Source organism: Anolis sagrei, chromosome 6 (genome assembly GCF_037176765.1).
Source record: "Anolis sagrei isolate rAnoSag1 chromosome 6, rAnoSag1.mat, whole genome shotgun sequence".
NCBI lineage: Eukaryota > Metazoa > Chordata > Lepidosauria > Squamata > Dactyloidae > Anolis > Anolis sagrei.
This window is the reverse complement of record NC_090026.1, coordinates 89,610,760-89,627,090: the sequence shown is the minus strand read 5'-3', so window position 1 is coordinate 89,627,090 and position 16,331 is coordinate 89,610,760. Positions and strand designations below refer to the sequence as shown.

Here is a 16,331-nt window from a genome sequence, read left to right as displayed (position 1 = left end):
TTCGAGAAGCAAATGCAGAACTGAAGAACAAGGAGCCCCCAAGTATATGCTTTACTCACAACTTTGCAACAAGAATTAGAGTTTCCAAACAAATCCTTGCATATACAAATCTCTTCTATTTTCCCAAAAGCTTTCTTGAGTTCAGTTGGTTAATCTAGATTTTTTTGTTGCTATTATGAAACCATTGGAATTCAACCAGACCTATACCAGTTGGTTTTATTATAAGCCTTGTTTGAAGGAGATTTACCATAGTTTTCCACTAAGGCTGAGAGGGTGTGATTTACCCAAGCTTTCCAAGTAGGTTTCCATGGCTGAGTGGGGATTCAAATCATGATTTCCAGGATCATAGTTCAGCAGCTCAAACCATTACACCATACAATGTTTTAGTCGATACATTTTTAAAAGAACTCATACAAAAGCTATTCATCATCATGTGTAAGTGGTAACAATTATTATATGGAATGCATAAGATATGAATACTTATGTGTGTTTGTGTGTGTTATAAGGGGTAGGAATGAGAAAGTGATGGCCTACGGACTCATTCAGATCCATGATTTATGAAAAGACTTCAGCCTTACAGAGTATCACCATTTACGTATTCAATGTAAATTGAATTTTGTTTCTCCTCCCACAGCATTCTGTCGGTAGACTTTGAAAACAAACTGAAATAGAAACTTGAAAGAAAGATGCCTGTGCCACCTCCGCCGCCTCCACCTCCCCTTCCACCATCTCTTTCTGGAGGTCCACCACCACCCCCTCCTCTTCCACCATCGGTTTCTGGAGGACCACCACCTCCTCCACCACCACCACCACCTCCTCTTCCATCACCTTCTTCTGGAGGTCCACCGCCTCCTCCTCCTCTTCCATCGCCTTCTTCTGGAGGTACACCACCTCCTCCACCTCCTCTTCCATCAACACCCTCTGGGGGGCCACCGCCACCACCCCTGCCTTCTCCAAGCTCTCTGGTAAGTCTTTACTTTTAATTTAGATACATTCCGAAAACTAATAGACATATTTATTTTTTGTCTTAAATCCCACCCTTTATCCTAAGATGGGAACTATGGTGACTTACAAGATTAAATAAACTAGAGCTTTAAAAAGGAACACAATTAAACAAACTAATATTTGAAAACACCATATAATATAATTTTATTTTGAACAGCTACCTATAGAATGCAATTTTTTGCAAACATACTGTTCATTTTTGAGTTTGCCTGCATTATTTAGAGCAATGTTTATGTTGTCAAGTTGTTTTTCTCCATTCACTTACAATGCTTTTTCATATTATTCTTTATTTTGTTCCACTTGTGTCCTCAGTGCTAGCAGCATTTGATTGATTTGTTGTTCAGAGGAATATTCACATTGTAGTTTATGTGTTTCTTTAAAGTAGGTTGCATATTCAGTTGTTTATGTTTTTTGACAAGGAATGGACAAATGAGTTGGGTGGGGAGGAGATTCTTATGTGGTCCCAAGGCTGTTCTTGTGGCCCTTGACCTTCTCATCTTGTGCTATCCTTTTTTGGCCACATTAACTCCTGAAAACTGCAATAAGAGGCAATACACCAATGCATGCCTCCCTGCACTTTTTAATATCTAACAATGCACATTTTTAAAGGACGGGAGTGAATTTCAGACCACCTCCAAGTTGTTTGCAGCCTGGAATGATCTTGTAAGCAAAAAAAAAAGTGGCCCCTGAATCTATTACAGTTGGAGCTGCAGTCTAAAACATCTAGAAAGACACCAAGTTGTAGAAGCCTGCTTTGAATGTACAGCTTTGTAAAAGATGACATGTTTGCAAAGATTGTGGCTTACAGTATATGCTGGTAACTTGGATCTGAACATCAGAAATGGGGATTTTGCAAAGGCGACATTATTTCCTTTCGTCTCCTGGTGTAAAGCATCATCTAGTGCCTTACAATAACAGTAACTGACATAATAACTGCTATTATGTGAATTGTCATGAAATGAACAATAGTCTAGTTTTTCCCCTAACAACGTGGCTATCATCACAAGGTAACGCAGGAAGCTGCCTTATACTGAACCAGAACATGAATTGCCAGAGCTTAAAAAACCTCTGTTATTGAAGTAATATTTCCAGAATCCCCTTTGCAGTCCCCAAACTAGATTTTCAAAGATGCTGGGTATCTCCAGGTCTCAGAGGGAGTATCATGTGGCCCTCCAGCTTCAGCTGGACTACACATCCCAGCAGCCACCAAAGCATGGTGAAGAACATTGGGACCTCCAATTTTTGGAATCCTACATAATTCCCACTCCGGTATAGATGTGTGTTAAATTCCAGATTTCTTGGTCCAACCTTTCTCAAACTGAATTGGGACTGAATCTGGAAGCTTTTATGCAGTACATGTGTGCTGCCGCTGAGTTTCCCCATAACATAATGTTGTATGATAAACTTGTTTTGACCAGAAGAGAATTCCTAGGCTTTGGTATCTGTGTCTTGCACCTGCTGGAATGGCCCAGCTGTTGCTGCAGCTGCTACGTATTTTGTGAAGCCAAGGTCAAAACTATAAACAGAGTTAATCTTCACATACTCTGCATTTTCTTTCCCATTCATAGTTCACGAAGTTGGTAGTTTTTCTTTTCTTCCCTACCTCCCCCCACTGCTTTCGCTAGACAAAATCTGTCACCAAAACTTTCTTGTGTTCTGTGTGTGTGTGTGTGTGTGTCAGGAACAACTTGAGAAACTGCGAGTTGCTTCTGGTGTTAGAGAATTGGCACTCTCCAAGGACATGCCCAGGGAACACCCGGATGTTTTGATGTTTTACCATCCTCGTGGGAGGTTTCTCTCATATCCCTATATTGGGAGCTGGAGCTGTCAGAGGGAGTTCTTCCGTGTTCTCCCCGGATTCGAACCTCAGTCCTGCCAGCACAAGGGTTTAACCTATTGCAGCACCATTGTGTTACTGATGGATGCACCATAAGATTGGGTCAGTTTTGGGAACAAAGAGTCAGATCCAGGTTCTGCTTTTATGTTGATAGAAAGATCCATTCTGTCTGATTGTTCTGGGACATTGGCTTTCTAATATTTTACCACACTTCCCTGAAGATGTCCCTCCAGTTACCTAAAATGATATAGAAGGAGTTGGAGGACTTTGCTGCATTAAGTGACCTATGATGCAGAACCCACCAAAATCAAACAAAAGCACTTTCTGCCCACAAAAAAGAGATCTGAGACAGACCCCATGCTTCCCTCCCCCTTTCAAATTACAGTTGTTCCTCCACATTTAGCAAAGCTTCCGGTTCCGGTATGGTGGCAAGCAGCTGGAAACGCAGAGCTGCTCTACCTTATTTTGAAATCAGAAGGAATCTGGTGCCATCCCCTCACTAAATCATCTACAAACTGAGGGATGAGAGACCCCCGAGCTTTAGGCTCCCCATAGAGGGTCACAGAGCTGGGGAAAGAGCCAGGAAGGCGGAGGAAAGGCGGAGGAAAGGCTGAAGCAGGGGAAGAAGGAGAAGCGGTCGCCATTACACCACAGCCGACCAACCTGCCGACCAACCTGCAGCCTCTGCGGTCTCCACGAGCTCTTCAGGGGCTGTCTCTCCTTCCATCGCTGGGCCGCCGCTGTCGCCGTTGCCGCCGTCTCCGTCGGGCCCCCGTTGGCTCTCTGCTGGGCGCTGCCGGGCCTCCGCTCCCGCTGAGCCGCGGCCGCCATCATCGCTGGGTCGCCATCCGGAGGGGGGTCGCCGCCGCCCACTGTGGAGGCCGGACGCCACCGGGCCGCCACTGTTGCAGCCGCCGGACCACCATCAGGCCGGCCAGACCGGCCAGACCAACGCCACTAGGCCGCGGCCGACGCTGGGCCGCCGCCGCCGTCGCGGGTGCCGCGGCCGCCACTGCGACCGGGCCGCGGCCGACACCATCGCTGGGCCGCTGCCACCGCCGCCTGGAGGAGATCGTCGCCGCCCCGCGGCGGGCCTGCAGCTGGCTGGGAGCACCACCGGGCCCCACCGGTCCTTCGCTGAGCCGGCCAGCCCATCGCCAAGCCGCCGCGGGTCCGCAGCCACCAGGCGGGTCCGCAGCCACCAGCTGCCGCGGCCCCCACTACTAACAGGCCGCGACCGTTGCCGCGGCCGACATCAACGTTAGGCCGCGGCCGCCGCCACCCAGTCGAAAACCATCGCCCTCTACAGGGGCTAGGCCGCAATTGCAGTGGCCGCCCTCTACAGGGGCTAGGCCGCAACTGCAATTAGGCCGCCGCCGCGGCCTCTTCACTCTTCACCATCAGGCCGCTGCTGAGTGGTCAACCACCTTTGCCGCCAGGCCGTCGCCGCTGCCGCTCGGGGCGAGACCATCATCACCCTGGGGTCAGAGACCGAACAACCGCCGGAAAGACCCCAAGCCTCAAGCCCTCGTTAGAGGGGGCTCGGCCAGCCGGATTACCGCCGTCGCTGCTTGGCCCCCGCTGACCATCGAGGCGGCTTGGTCGGAAGGAGAGGCCGAGTGCTGCCTGGCCTCACCCATCAGTCTATTGGACCGCCAAACCACCGCCACCATCAGCTGTAAATTGGAGAGGCCGGAGGCTGGGCCACCGCCGCCGATCCGCCGCCGCCGCCGTCCGCCGCCGGTCGCTGGGTGTAGAGACCGGATGTTCCTGGCCTCCGCAACCGCCGCCGGTGGGAAAGTCATCGTCGCTGGGCCGGCTGGGTTGTTGGGCCGCTGTCGGTCCGCTGAGCCGTTCCACCCCGGGCGAGCCCGATTTCACTGAGCGCCATTTCGAACTGGCCACGGCTGCGTAGCCTTTCCATTAGATCTTTAAGTAGGCTTCTTCGCTGTTATTTACTGAGCAAAGTGTGACCAACCATCTGTGCTGCCCCACCCCCGAGTTATCAACTCCGGAAGCCTATCCGCTGGTTCACCAACCGTCTGGAGTCTCATTAGAGTCTCACTGGGGTCATAGCAGTATTTAGTTAATATCGTATAATATCAACTAGCACTTTTCGATAGTCATTGTTTGTCATCTGTTAACATTGCAACAAGAACGATTTAGAACACCTAGGCGCCTGCCATCTGCTGCTAGATTGCACCAGCACTTTCACCCCTGCCCTGTCCCTCTGTGCCGCACTTTATATCGCTAAGTAGAGCACTTTAGACCTAGCACCTTATTAATGTGCCTTTGAATGTGTTTTGCTGCTAAGAAATTTACGATCATCCTCGCTCACTGACGGACTGCTCCTGAAACCCTTGCACTTTAAGAACTAGCTATACCCATATTACCACCTGCATCGCTGCTACCCATGTGGTCCCCTGCCCCCCTTTGGATACTGTTTATGTTGCTCTGGTGTGGGGGAGGGGGCGGGAGAGGAGGTAGTCCGGAGCCTGGGTTTGAGAGTGTGGTAGGGAGGGGGGAGGAGGGGGAGGGGGGATGCTGGCAAGAACCAATAAACTTAACAACAAGCATAGGAGAAAGCACTCTTATGGCTCAGAACTGCGGCATGGAGGGGGGGAGGTGTTCCACTAGCCGAGGGGCCCCCATAGAGGTCGTGGTGGGAAGGAGGAGATGCGGGAGAAGGAGACCTCGAATTCGGCCTGATTCGGACCGCTTTTCCAAATTAACTATTCCCAATAGGTCTCCTAAGGTAATTTGGTGTAACCAGGTGAGCGGGCCCTCTGGCTTGAAGGTGGTGTTGTTGAACGCCAGGTCTGTCAACGGGAAAACAACTTGGATTCAGGACCTAATCCTGGAGGAGCGGGCAGATCTGGCGTGCATCACGGAGACCTGGCTGGATGAAGCGGGGGGCGTAAATCTCTCCCAGCTTTGTCCTCCAGGTTTCTCTGTGCAACACCAACCGAGAGCCGGAGGACGGGGAGGCGGGGTCGCAGTGGTCTATAGAGATACCATCCATCTAACCAGGAGCCCCATCCCGCAGACCACAAATTTTGAATGCGTCCACCTGAGGGTGGGTGACCGGGACAGAATAGGGATTCTGCTAGTGTACCGTCCACCTCGCTGCACTACAGTCTCCCTACCTGAGCTAGCGGGGGTGGTCTCGAGCCTGGCGGTGGAGTCCCAACGGCTTCTTGTGCTGGGGGACTTCAACATCCACGCCGAGGCAACCCTCACAGGTGCGGCTCAGGACTTCATGTCCGCCATGGCAACCATGGGGCTGTCCCAACAAATAACTGGCCCCACCCACTGTGCTGGACACACATTGGACTTGGTTTTCTGCCAGGGATGGGAGCAGGGTGGCGGTGTGGAGGACTTGTCCATCTCTCCGTTGCCGTGGACCGACCACTTCCTGATTAGATTTAGGCTCACTGCGCCCCCCAACCTCCGCAAGGGTGGGGGACCCATTAAGATGGTCCGCCCCAGGAGGCTAATGGATCCGAACGGATTCCTGACGGCTCTTGGGGAGTTTCCCGCCACCGCGGTAGGCGACAATGTCGAGGCCTTAGTCGCTCTCTGGAATGGGGAGATGACCAGGGCTATTGACATGATCGCTCCGGAACGTCCCCTCTCAAGTAACCGAGCTAAACCAGCCCCTTGGTTCACCGAGGAGCTGGCAGCGATGAAGCGAAGGAAGAGGGTTCTAGAGAGCGTGTGGCGATCGGACCCAAGCGAGTCAAACCGAGCACGGTTTGTGTCCTTTTTGAGGGCATATGCCGCGGCAATAAAAGCCGCAAAGAAAACCTTCTTTGCGGCCACTATTGCGTCTGCAAAGAACCGTCCGGCGGAGTTGTTCCGGGTTGTCAGAGGCCTTTTAACTCCCCCGACTGGTGGGAGCCCTGACAACTCGGCAACGCGCTGTGAAGCATTTGCTCGGTTCTTTGCAGACAAAGTCGCTTTGATCCGTTCTGGGCTGGACGCCACATTAGATGCAGTCTCCGTGGATGTGACACAAGCACCTGCTTGTCAGATTTTGTTGGATTCTTTTCAGTTTGTGAAACCCGAGGATGTGGACAAGGTACTTGGAGGAATGAGACCCACCACGTCCATCCTAGACCCCTGCCCATCCTGGCTTCTTAAGGAGGCCAGAGGGGGATTGGCCGAGTGGGTAACAGTGGTGGTTAACGCCTCCCTTCGGGAAGGCAAGATTCCAGCGAGCCTAAAACAGGCTGTTATAAAGCCGCTGTTGAAGAAACCATCACTTGACCCCACTAAATTGGACAACTTTCGGCCTGTTTCCAATCTTCCCTTCTTGGGCAAAGTCATGGAAAGCGTGGTGGCCTCACAACTCCAGGTATTCTTGAGAGACACGGATTATCTGGATCCGGCACAGTCTGGTTTCAGACCGGGACATGGTACCGAGACGGTCTTGGTCGCCTTAGTGGATGATCTGCGCCGGGAGCTAGACAGGGGGAGTGTGTCCCTGTTGGTGCTCCTGGACCTCTCAGCGGCCTTCGATACCGTCGACCACGGTATTCTTCTGGGGCGCCTTGCAGAGATGGGCCTCGGGGGCACTGCCTTGCAGTGGCTCCGGTCATTTCTGGAGGGTCGTACTCAGAAGGTGTTACTGGGGGACTCCTGTTCAACGCCGCAGCCGTTGACCTGTGGCGTTCCTCAGGGCTCCATCTTGTCCCCCTTGCTGTTTAACATCTACATGAAGCCGCTGGGTGAGATCATCCGGAGTTTCGGGGTGCGGTGTCACCTGTACGCAGATGACGTCCAACTCTGTCACTCCTTCCCACCTGCTACTAAGGAGGCCGTCGAAGTCCTGAACCGGTGCCTGGCCGCTGTAATGGTCTGGATGAGGGCGAACAAACTGAAATTAAATCCAGACAAGACAGAGGTACTCCTGGTCAGTCGCAAGGCCGAACAGGGTATAGGGTTACAGCCTGTGCTGGACGGGGTCGCACTCCCCTTGAAGGCGCAGGTTCGCAGCTTGGGTGTGACCCTGGACTCATCGCTGAGCCTGGAGCCCCAGGTTTCAGCGGTGACCAGGGGAGCATTTGCACAGCTTAGGCTCGTGCGCCAGCTGCGCCCGTATCTTGGGAAGTCTGACTTGGCCACGGTGGTACACGCTTTGGTCACATCCCGCCTCGACTACTGCAACGCTCTCTACGTGGGGCTGCCCTTGAAGACGGTCCGGAAGCTCCAGCTAGTCCAGCGCGCGGCAGCCATGTTGTTAACGGGAGCTGGACGCAGAGAGCATACAACGCCCCTGCTGTCCCAGCTCCACTGGCTGCCGATTTGCTACCGGGCCCAATTTAAGGTGCTGGTGTTATCCTACAAAGCCCTAAACGGTTCCGGCCCAAAATACCTTGCAGACCGCATCTCGGCCTACGAGCCCACGAGGGCCTTGAGATCATCCGGGGAGGCCCTTCTCTCGGTCCCGCCTGCCTCACAGGCACGTTTGGCGGGGACGAGGGAGCGGGCCTTCTCGGTGGTGGCCCCCCGGCTGTGGAACACCCTCCCTGCTGAAGTTAGACAGGCGCCCTCCTTGATGGCCTTTCGTAGGGGCCTGAAAACATGGCTCTTCGAGCAGGCCTTCAACTGAGTGTATTTGAATGACAATGGAATGAACTAGGACTACGAATTTTGGCTATGACCCCAGGACTTGACGAAGCGGATTTTTAGTATAAGTATATGTTATGTTGTAGTTGTCTGGTTTGTTATCGTCACGGCTCACTGTATATTGTCTTTTTGTTGTTGTTCACCGCCCCGAGTCGCCCTCGGGCTGAGAGGGGCGGTCAATAAATGCAAGAAATAAATAACAAGAAATAAATAAATTTATGGCTTTAACTTTTGCATATTTTAATAGTTGTAGATTTGATTAATAAGTAATCTCTAGGTAATATCTAGGTCCTCCACTGGACTGTATGAGCCTAGAAAGAATATGTCTCTAGGCATTTACGATTCCTAAAGAACTGCTGATTCAAGTAAAAACATAGTGGTGTTTTTAATTGTGGTTTTTCAACTTTTGTGAGAGCCCTATCTTCCTAACCCTAGTGAGGGTGGAGGGCGTGAAGGATTTTATGAATTTGAGCTACGATGTATTTAGCTTTTCTGCCCAAATGTAAGCTGTTCATTGTGGCTTACAAAAAGAAAATAATTTGCTTTTGGTCCCTTCTACACTGCCTCATATCCCAGGATCTGATTCCAAATTATCTGCTTTGAACTGATTTATATGAGTCTACACTGCCAGATAATCTGGAATAAACAGAATCTGGGATAAACAGATAATCTGGGATCACTTCATGGGATATAGGGCAGTGTGGATCCAGCCTTTGATGTTCTCACCTTAAGCTGGATTCTTCTTTGCCCTCATATCCTAGCATGGTTTTTTTGTAAATTAACTGTGATGAGCTTTTAATGGTATACTGTTTTGTTGATTTTTAAAATCTCAGACTTTTAAAACATTGCAGGTAATTTTAACTACCATTACATTCCCTCCAAAGTGGTACCTATTGATCTACTGACATTTGCATGTTTTTGAACTGCTACCTTGGCAGATGCTGGAGCTCACCCCGTTCCCAGGATTTGAACCACTGACCTTTTGGTCAGCAAATTCAGCAGCTCAGTGGTTTAACCCGCTGTGCCACTGGAGCCCTCCAGGCTGAATCTGCACTGCCCTATATCCCATAATCTGATCTCAGATTATCTTCTGATCCCAGATTGTCAAGCAGTGTAGACTCATATAATCCAGTTCAAAGCAAATAATCTGGGATCAGATCCTGGGGTATAGGGCAGTGTAGATCTAGCCTCAGAAGACATTCCACAGCGTAGGAGCCATAACGGAGGAGGAATTTGCCAACAGATACAAGTGGAATATGCAACTAGGTCCCTCCAAATGTCCCTAGATGCCATTTTCCAGGTGTGCTTTTAAAATTACTATTATGTCAGCCCCCTACATTTGCAGGTTTAACTTTTGCAGATTAGATTATTTGCAGATTTGATTGATATGGGCTCTTTAGGAATCTTAAGGTCCTTCAGTGTGATTCTTGAGAGCCTAGAGATTCCTAGACAAGTTTTCTCCCAAGTAAAAATAACTGTGTTTTTTAAAACTCACACATTTGCATGGATCCTGCACCCCTAACCCCATCAAAGTGGAGAACCTATTGTATATTGATTTACTGGAGTGTAGTTGATAAGACTTTTATAGAACGACTTCTGTCACTTTTAAATAAAAACACCTTCTTGGATTTAACACAAAGTCTGGCGTCTCTAGTGTAGGTGTGAGAAATAAGAAAGGAAGCGTTATTAGCATTTTCAACTTTGGTACATCATGAAGAAAATTACATAAAGTGCTCAGTGCAAGCTGTGTTGGGCTTTTTATAAACCTTTTAACTTTTATTTTTCACTTGGCTGTAAAATTGCATATTCCGATCCCACATTAACTTGTCTGGAAAATTACTGTGAGTTCCTGTATTTTTAGAGTGGGTGTTCTATTATTCTGTCTGATCAGTGCTGCAAGAGGCGATGATCTTCCTGAAGACATCCTGCAGGCAGATGGTGGTAACAACTCAAATAATTGGGGAGATATTTATGATCATACTCCTGTGTACTCTTTCAAAGATTGGAGGATGTTGCCTTGCTTTGACAAGATGAAAATAATTAATGCTTTGCTAGAATAGCATCACTTCGCATGGCAATAGCATTGAACAGCACCTTCCTTCTAAGAAAAAAAATGTAAACAAGGACAAGAAGCTGAGTGGTAAAGGCAAACAAGTGTCGGGGAGCTAAATTTACTTCCTTTGCAGACAAAGTCAGAAAATATCTAAATGTTAGACCTTGGGAAGTGTTGGCCTCTAGGAAATTGGATTTTTAATTCCTAGAAATAGAGCTGAATATTTTTTCCACGTTTCAGAAATCCCCAACCTTGGATGGACACTGTGGAATTCTGAAAGCTGTAGACTAATCTATCATCTATCTATCTATCTATCTATCTATCTACACACACACACACACACACAGACACACACAGCCTCCCCTATCTCCAAGTTCTGCATGTAATGGAGGTGAGACACAGGGCAAGAGTCTGTGGCTAGGCTGGGAGCTATCCAAAAATAAACTTTTCCAAGCTGTGCCTGGAAGGTAAAGGGAAGAAGTGGTTGATGCATTGCCTCTTTCTTTAAATGATAGAGTACAGATTTGTGTACATAGTTAGAACCCCATATTCAGTGAGGTTAGGAATAATCGACCCCCACAAAGTTGAACAACTGCAAATTAAAAACTGCAAACTAGGAATATCCTAGTTCTCTAGCATGACTCCATGATCAACTTCTGCCAGATATTGACTAGGACACAGAGATTCCTAGTTAAAATATTTTAATTAATCCTTAAATGTCAAACCCGGAAATATGGAGGGCAAATTCTAGATTCTTTTGGAAAACCACTGGTCACATGACCTTTTGGAAAATCGAAATCTCCAGAACCTTTTTGTAGATTTTATGATCTTCGGAAAAGGATGAACTTGTCACAAGTCATAACCTTTTTTGAAAAATGATGCTATAACCTCTTGGTAAAAACATGAGCAGTTAGAGTCATAACCTTTTGGGAAAATGGCATTCATGCAAGGCAATTAGGTTTCTTAGCTGTTAAACTGGTATCCTAAATATTTCTTTGAACTGTTAGGGACAAAGATATTCCAATGCACAAAAACATATACATATTCACCAGGGTTTCAGAAGTGGACTTTTTAGTTGCCCAAAAATATCTACTCTCCCTTAAAATATATTTGCTTTTAAATCATGCTTTCAAGAGACAAAATAAGTAGACTTCTTGAAAAGTAGTATAGTTGGCTTACTCACAAACTTTATGTATTCAGCATACAGGTACTTTGCATATGAATTCAGTTACAGGATTTTATGTAGTTTCTCTGTGTAGGTAACACAAGGCATCTTCCTTAGAATCAATATTCCATAGTCCAAAGCTTCTCTCTGTTCTGATAGTCTAATAGAGTCTCTGTCTGGTCTCTAAGGATACTGTTCCTACTGGTATCTGAAAGCAAATTACTCTACAGGCTTCTCAAAGCAATACTGAGATCTAAAATGGAGTCTGAGCCCTGAACATGTCCAGACCTGATCATATGGTCTGCAGCCCCTCCCACAATAAAGAGGTTAAAGAAAACTGCAAACCGATACACACACACATATACATATACAATACAGTAAGCAATTATATACATAACAAATAACTAGTGGAGGCTTGAGAAGGTTGCTATTTCCAACAGATTCATTAGCAGATCTGTGTATTTTGTCCTCTTTCCTGCTTTGCTTGGTAGCTGTTGTTCTGGGTTCTATAGCTTATCTGTTTCTCAACCCTGTGGTTCAACACAGTTTACAGAAAGTCAAAGAACTACAGACTAGCAATTCAGTATAGATAGTGGGGAATATGTTTACTGTAGAACCAGAAATTGTGGATAATAGCAAATCCTATTTAAACGAATGAATTCTGCCATAAGTTAACATCAAGTTGTCCTGGTGTACCTAGAATATTCTTACAGAGGCATTCTACCTTGGAATGTCCTAGGTAGTCCAACACAACCCTATGATAACTTCTGGAGGAAGCGTACCATAGAATCACCTGGAGGACCTAGAAAATTCCTAGAGAGGGCATATTTTATAAGGTGGCCAGTCTATGCTGGCAGGAAGATTCTGAGATTTGTGTTCCAGAAAAGTAATTTTACACCATCTGCAGATAATCATGAAAAGGCACAGAGAGCACAAACTCTAGGAGATGCCCTCGTTTCTTTACAGCAGTATTATTCAGTAAACGTCCATGAATTGTTGACTGTATGTCCCAGGTGAGGTTACACCAAAGGAAAAAAAATAGCCAAATATGATTCTGGTATCTGGAACATTTGAGATACACATTTCCGATTCCACACATCAGATAGCTTGAGATACAGTGAGCTGAAAGTTTTATTTGATTAAACCATTAGATTTATAAATGAAATATTTTCAGATATGATGCCTTGAAATGTGGTGGAGTCTCCTCCTCTGGAATTTTTTTAGTAGAGGCTGGATGGCTGTTGGGGCCACTTTGTGTCTTATTACATGGCAGGGGGTTGGACTGGGTGGACCTTGTGGTCTGTTTCTATCAGATATCTGTCATCACTTCATCTCTGAGAATGAAGGATATACTGCTGCCTGTTACTCATACATATGCTGGCATCTACGCTGTTCCATATGGAAATGTGAAGGTGCCCTTTTCTTTTCTTTTCTTTTTTGTCAACTTCCTTCTGAGCAATACCACTCCCTGCTTTTGAAAGGAAAAGAGAGTGAAGAAAGACTTGTAATTCTGAGTTTAAGGTCATTGAAGTAGTCAGAAAGCAGCATGGATTTCCAGGGTTGGAAAGGAACTAGAGCAGTTTACAAAGCAAAGGGTTCTGTGCTTGAGATTATCTGTGTATTTCTGGAACCCATCTTTCCGTTATTATTATTATTATTATTATTATTATTACTCCATTTTAACTCTCCAAAAGGAAAGTCAAAGCAGCTTGATGTAAAAGCGGTAGCATAGAATTTAAAATATGCAAATATGCAAACATTAAAACAGAATTAAGCACAAGCAGCACTAAAAAAATCACAGTTAAAATCCACCAAAAACATATTTAACATAAAAAACTACAGCATCCCCTGACTTTAAAACCTTCATCTTTAAAAGGCTGCCTTATGCTCATTGTAAACACGCACGCAAGGTCCTTGAAGTGCACTGTGGATCTGCCCTAAGCCCATGATAAAACTTCAGAGTAGCTTTCATGAGGTGGAAAGACGTTCCCCCTTCACTGTGGAACATGCAGCATTGGTTTTTATATAGTTTGCTATTATATATAGCTCTGTGGTTTGCAATGTGGAACAGTGATGCCTAAAATTAGCAATAGTAATTGTATTTTCTCATGTTGGGCAAGACAAGGGCTGAAATACACCAGGAAGGGTAGGAACAACATGAGTAGCAAACAGAAGAAAACTCAACTATTGACTTGTTAAGTCTGCCTGTATGCCCTGTGTGCCCTTTAAAAAATAATGTAATAATTGACTTCTTGGTTACTGGGTTGTTGTAGGTTTTTTCGGGCTGTATGGCCATGGTCTAGAGGCATTCTCTCCTGACATTTCGCCTGCACTTTGGCAAGCATCCTCAGAGGTAGTGAGGTCTCGGTTACTTTTATTCTGACTGCATTCAGGCATTTCTAAGCTAAGGGATGAGCAATTATAAAACTGCTTCCTTGTCATTCGAAAAGAGAAATAAATTAATTCTGTTCTTTTATAGATAGGTTCTATAGCATGCACTATTTTGGCATATGTTCATAAAATGTCCTATGAAACAATTTCTTTATAGCCACATACAGTTCCATTCCCTCATTAAATTCCCTGCAATGCATCTATAATGTTGTGGTGAATAAATTTAGTTTAAAGTCATTTTGCTGCCTGAGGGAACTCCACCAAAGTCCAGGTGAATAATACACAGTGTCAGTCCAGTTATTTCAGCACCTGAGGCAGAGAGAAGCTCATTTCTCCATCTTCCTAGCTGTAAAAATACAATTGTCGTCAATTCTGATGGTAGGACTGGCCCTATCAGGCAGTTGCTGCTCTGTGACATTGCAGTAAGTTGAAATTTGTTGTGCAATATTACTTTATGGAATTCTATGTAGAGGTAAGATCAGCCATATATATGAGGATGTGCCATCACTTATGCTTCCTATAAAATGGCTTTGCAAGGCAACAGGAGACCGTAGCTTTTTCAGGGGACTCTTGCACATCACAGGAAGTCAAGGGTTTAGAGCTGTTGTTCCCTTGATATCACACTATGGCCAATGCTGAATGGGTCTGATGGGAGTTGTAAACCAAATTACCTAGAAAGCGAAGCTCTGTAGTATTATAACATGGAGCTGGTGGTCCAGATAACCCCTAATCTATAAGTAGGCAAAACATTCAGAGGGTGGGCTTCTTTTAAAAAATGTGAGGAGGGGATTGACAACTACTGTTTCTAATTAGAACTAATTAACAATTATATAAGCAGAAAAACAATTCTGAATTCATAAATTGTGTAAATTGTGTAAAGGACCCCATAGGCAGCTAATCCATCTTTTGGCTTAACTGGAGATTGATCAGAAAGGAGGATGGGACAGATGTGCAAAATGAGATAGGTGGCATCAGAAGCAAAATGGGATGGGTGGCCTCTCAAGTAACTTACTAGTGCTCAGCATGGTGCAGTGATTTGAGCATTGGATGGTGATTCAAATGACCAGAGCTTGGTTTCCCACTCAGCCATGTAGACTATTGGGTAACTTTAGGCATGCCAGACAGGTCTTGAAGGACTTGAAAGCACATAACAAGAACAAAATCCTAATAGCATTACAGTAGTGGTTCCCAACTTTTTTTGACCAGGGTCCACTTGACCAGGAAACACTCTCTAACATTAGTACCAAAAGGGTTACATATTAAGTGTGCCAACTGGCCAGGTACAAGCAATTCCAAACCTGAGCTGTCTTTTAAGAAAAGGAGGTGGGATCCAGGGTCTAATCAAGGTTGCCAACTGTGGTCAATAAGAAGAGAGAGAATGATGGGTACACCACCTTTGAAGAATGCCTTCTGTGAAGCCACTCGGTTGGGATCTTTAAGCCCCACAATACACAGGCAGATGAACTTTTCTATGGAATGTTTCTTTTAAAGGGGAAAATAAAAAATATACTCACCTAGCCTGACATCCCTTATGTAAGAAATAATAGAAACTCCCTTAATGGTTACCAAGGAAATGGAGAACCAACTGTTCATGTTCAGATTTCAATAGCTAAGGTCATGAGATTTAATTTTGTTCTCCGCTCCTTGGGACGTTGGTGGAATTCAATAAAATGAATCACCTTCCCACAATTGGATTCTTGGTGAATGGTCAAGGTGGGTTTATTTTACAAAGAGAAAAGCAAACCTATTTATTCACAAAAACATCTATTCTACCTTGACTCTTAAAGGAGTAACTGAAGGTTGTGAACAAGCACAAGCAGCAACATTTAAAAATATTTTAAAACCCAGCACTTGCTAAATTAATGAACAGCAACATTAACTGTTTGTAAGAACAAAAAGTGGTATAATAGTCTGACTTTGGGAGACCAGAGTTTAACTCCCCAATTGGCCACACACACAGATAGATATCTACATAAAAACTCCAACCATCACCCAAGTCAAAAAAAGAAGCACCATTAAAGCCTTGGCAGACCGTGCAAAAAGAATCTGCGAACCCCACTTCCTTCAAGATGAACTGAACCACCTCAACTGGGCTCTACAGGCCAATGGATACTCCACCTCAGACATCAGAAGAGCTGCAAAACCAAGAACAAGCCACAAGAGTAATGACAAAGATCCACCCAGAGGAAAAGTGTTCTTGCCATACAGCAAGAGAACCACTGACCGCATAGGGAAGCTGATGAGAAAAC

At 46.0% G+C, this 16,331-nt stretch overlaps 1 protein-coding gene across 2 annotated transcripts in view; it reads left to right on the top strand.

Annotated features, from left to right (window-relative positions):
• Positions 1 to 16,331, top strand: part of WIPF3 (WAS/WASL interacting protein family member 3) — a 49,096-nt gene that overhangs the window by 15,339 nt on the left and 17,426 nt on the right. For both annotated transcript variants that reach the window (XM_060781997.2, XM_060781998.2), the window contains exon 2: positions 635 to 965. In XM_060781997.2, the coding sequence (XP_060637980.2) occupies positions 687 to 965 (279 nt within the window). In that variant the 5' untranslated portion in view covers positions 635 to 686. The remainder of the gene's footprint in view (positions 1 to 634; positions 966 to 16,331) is intronic.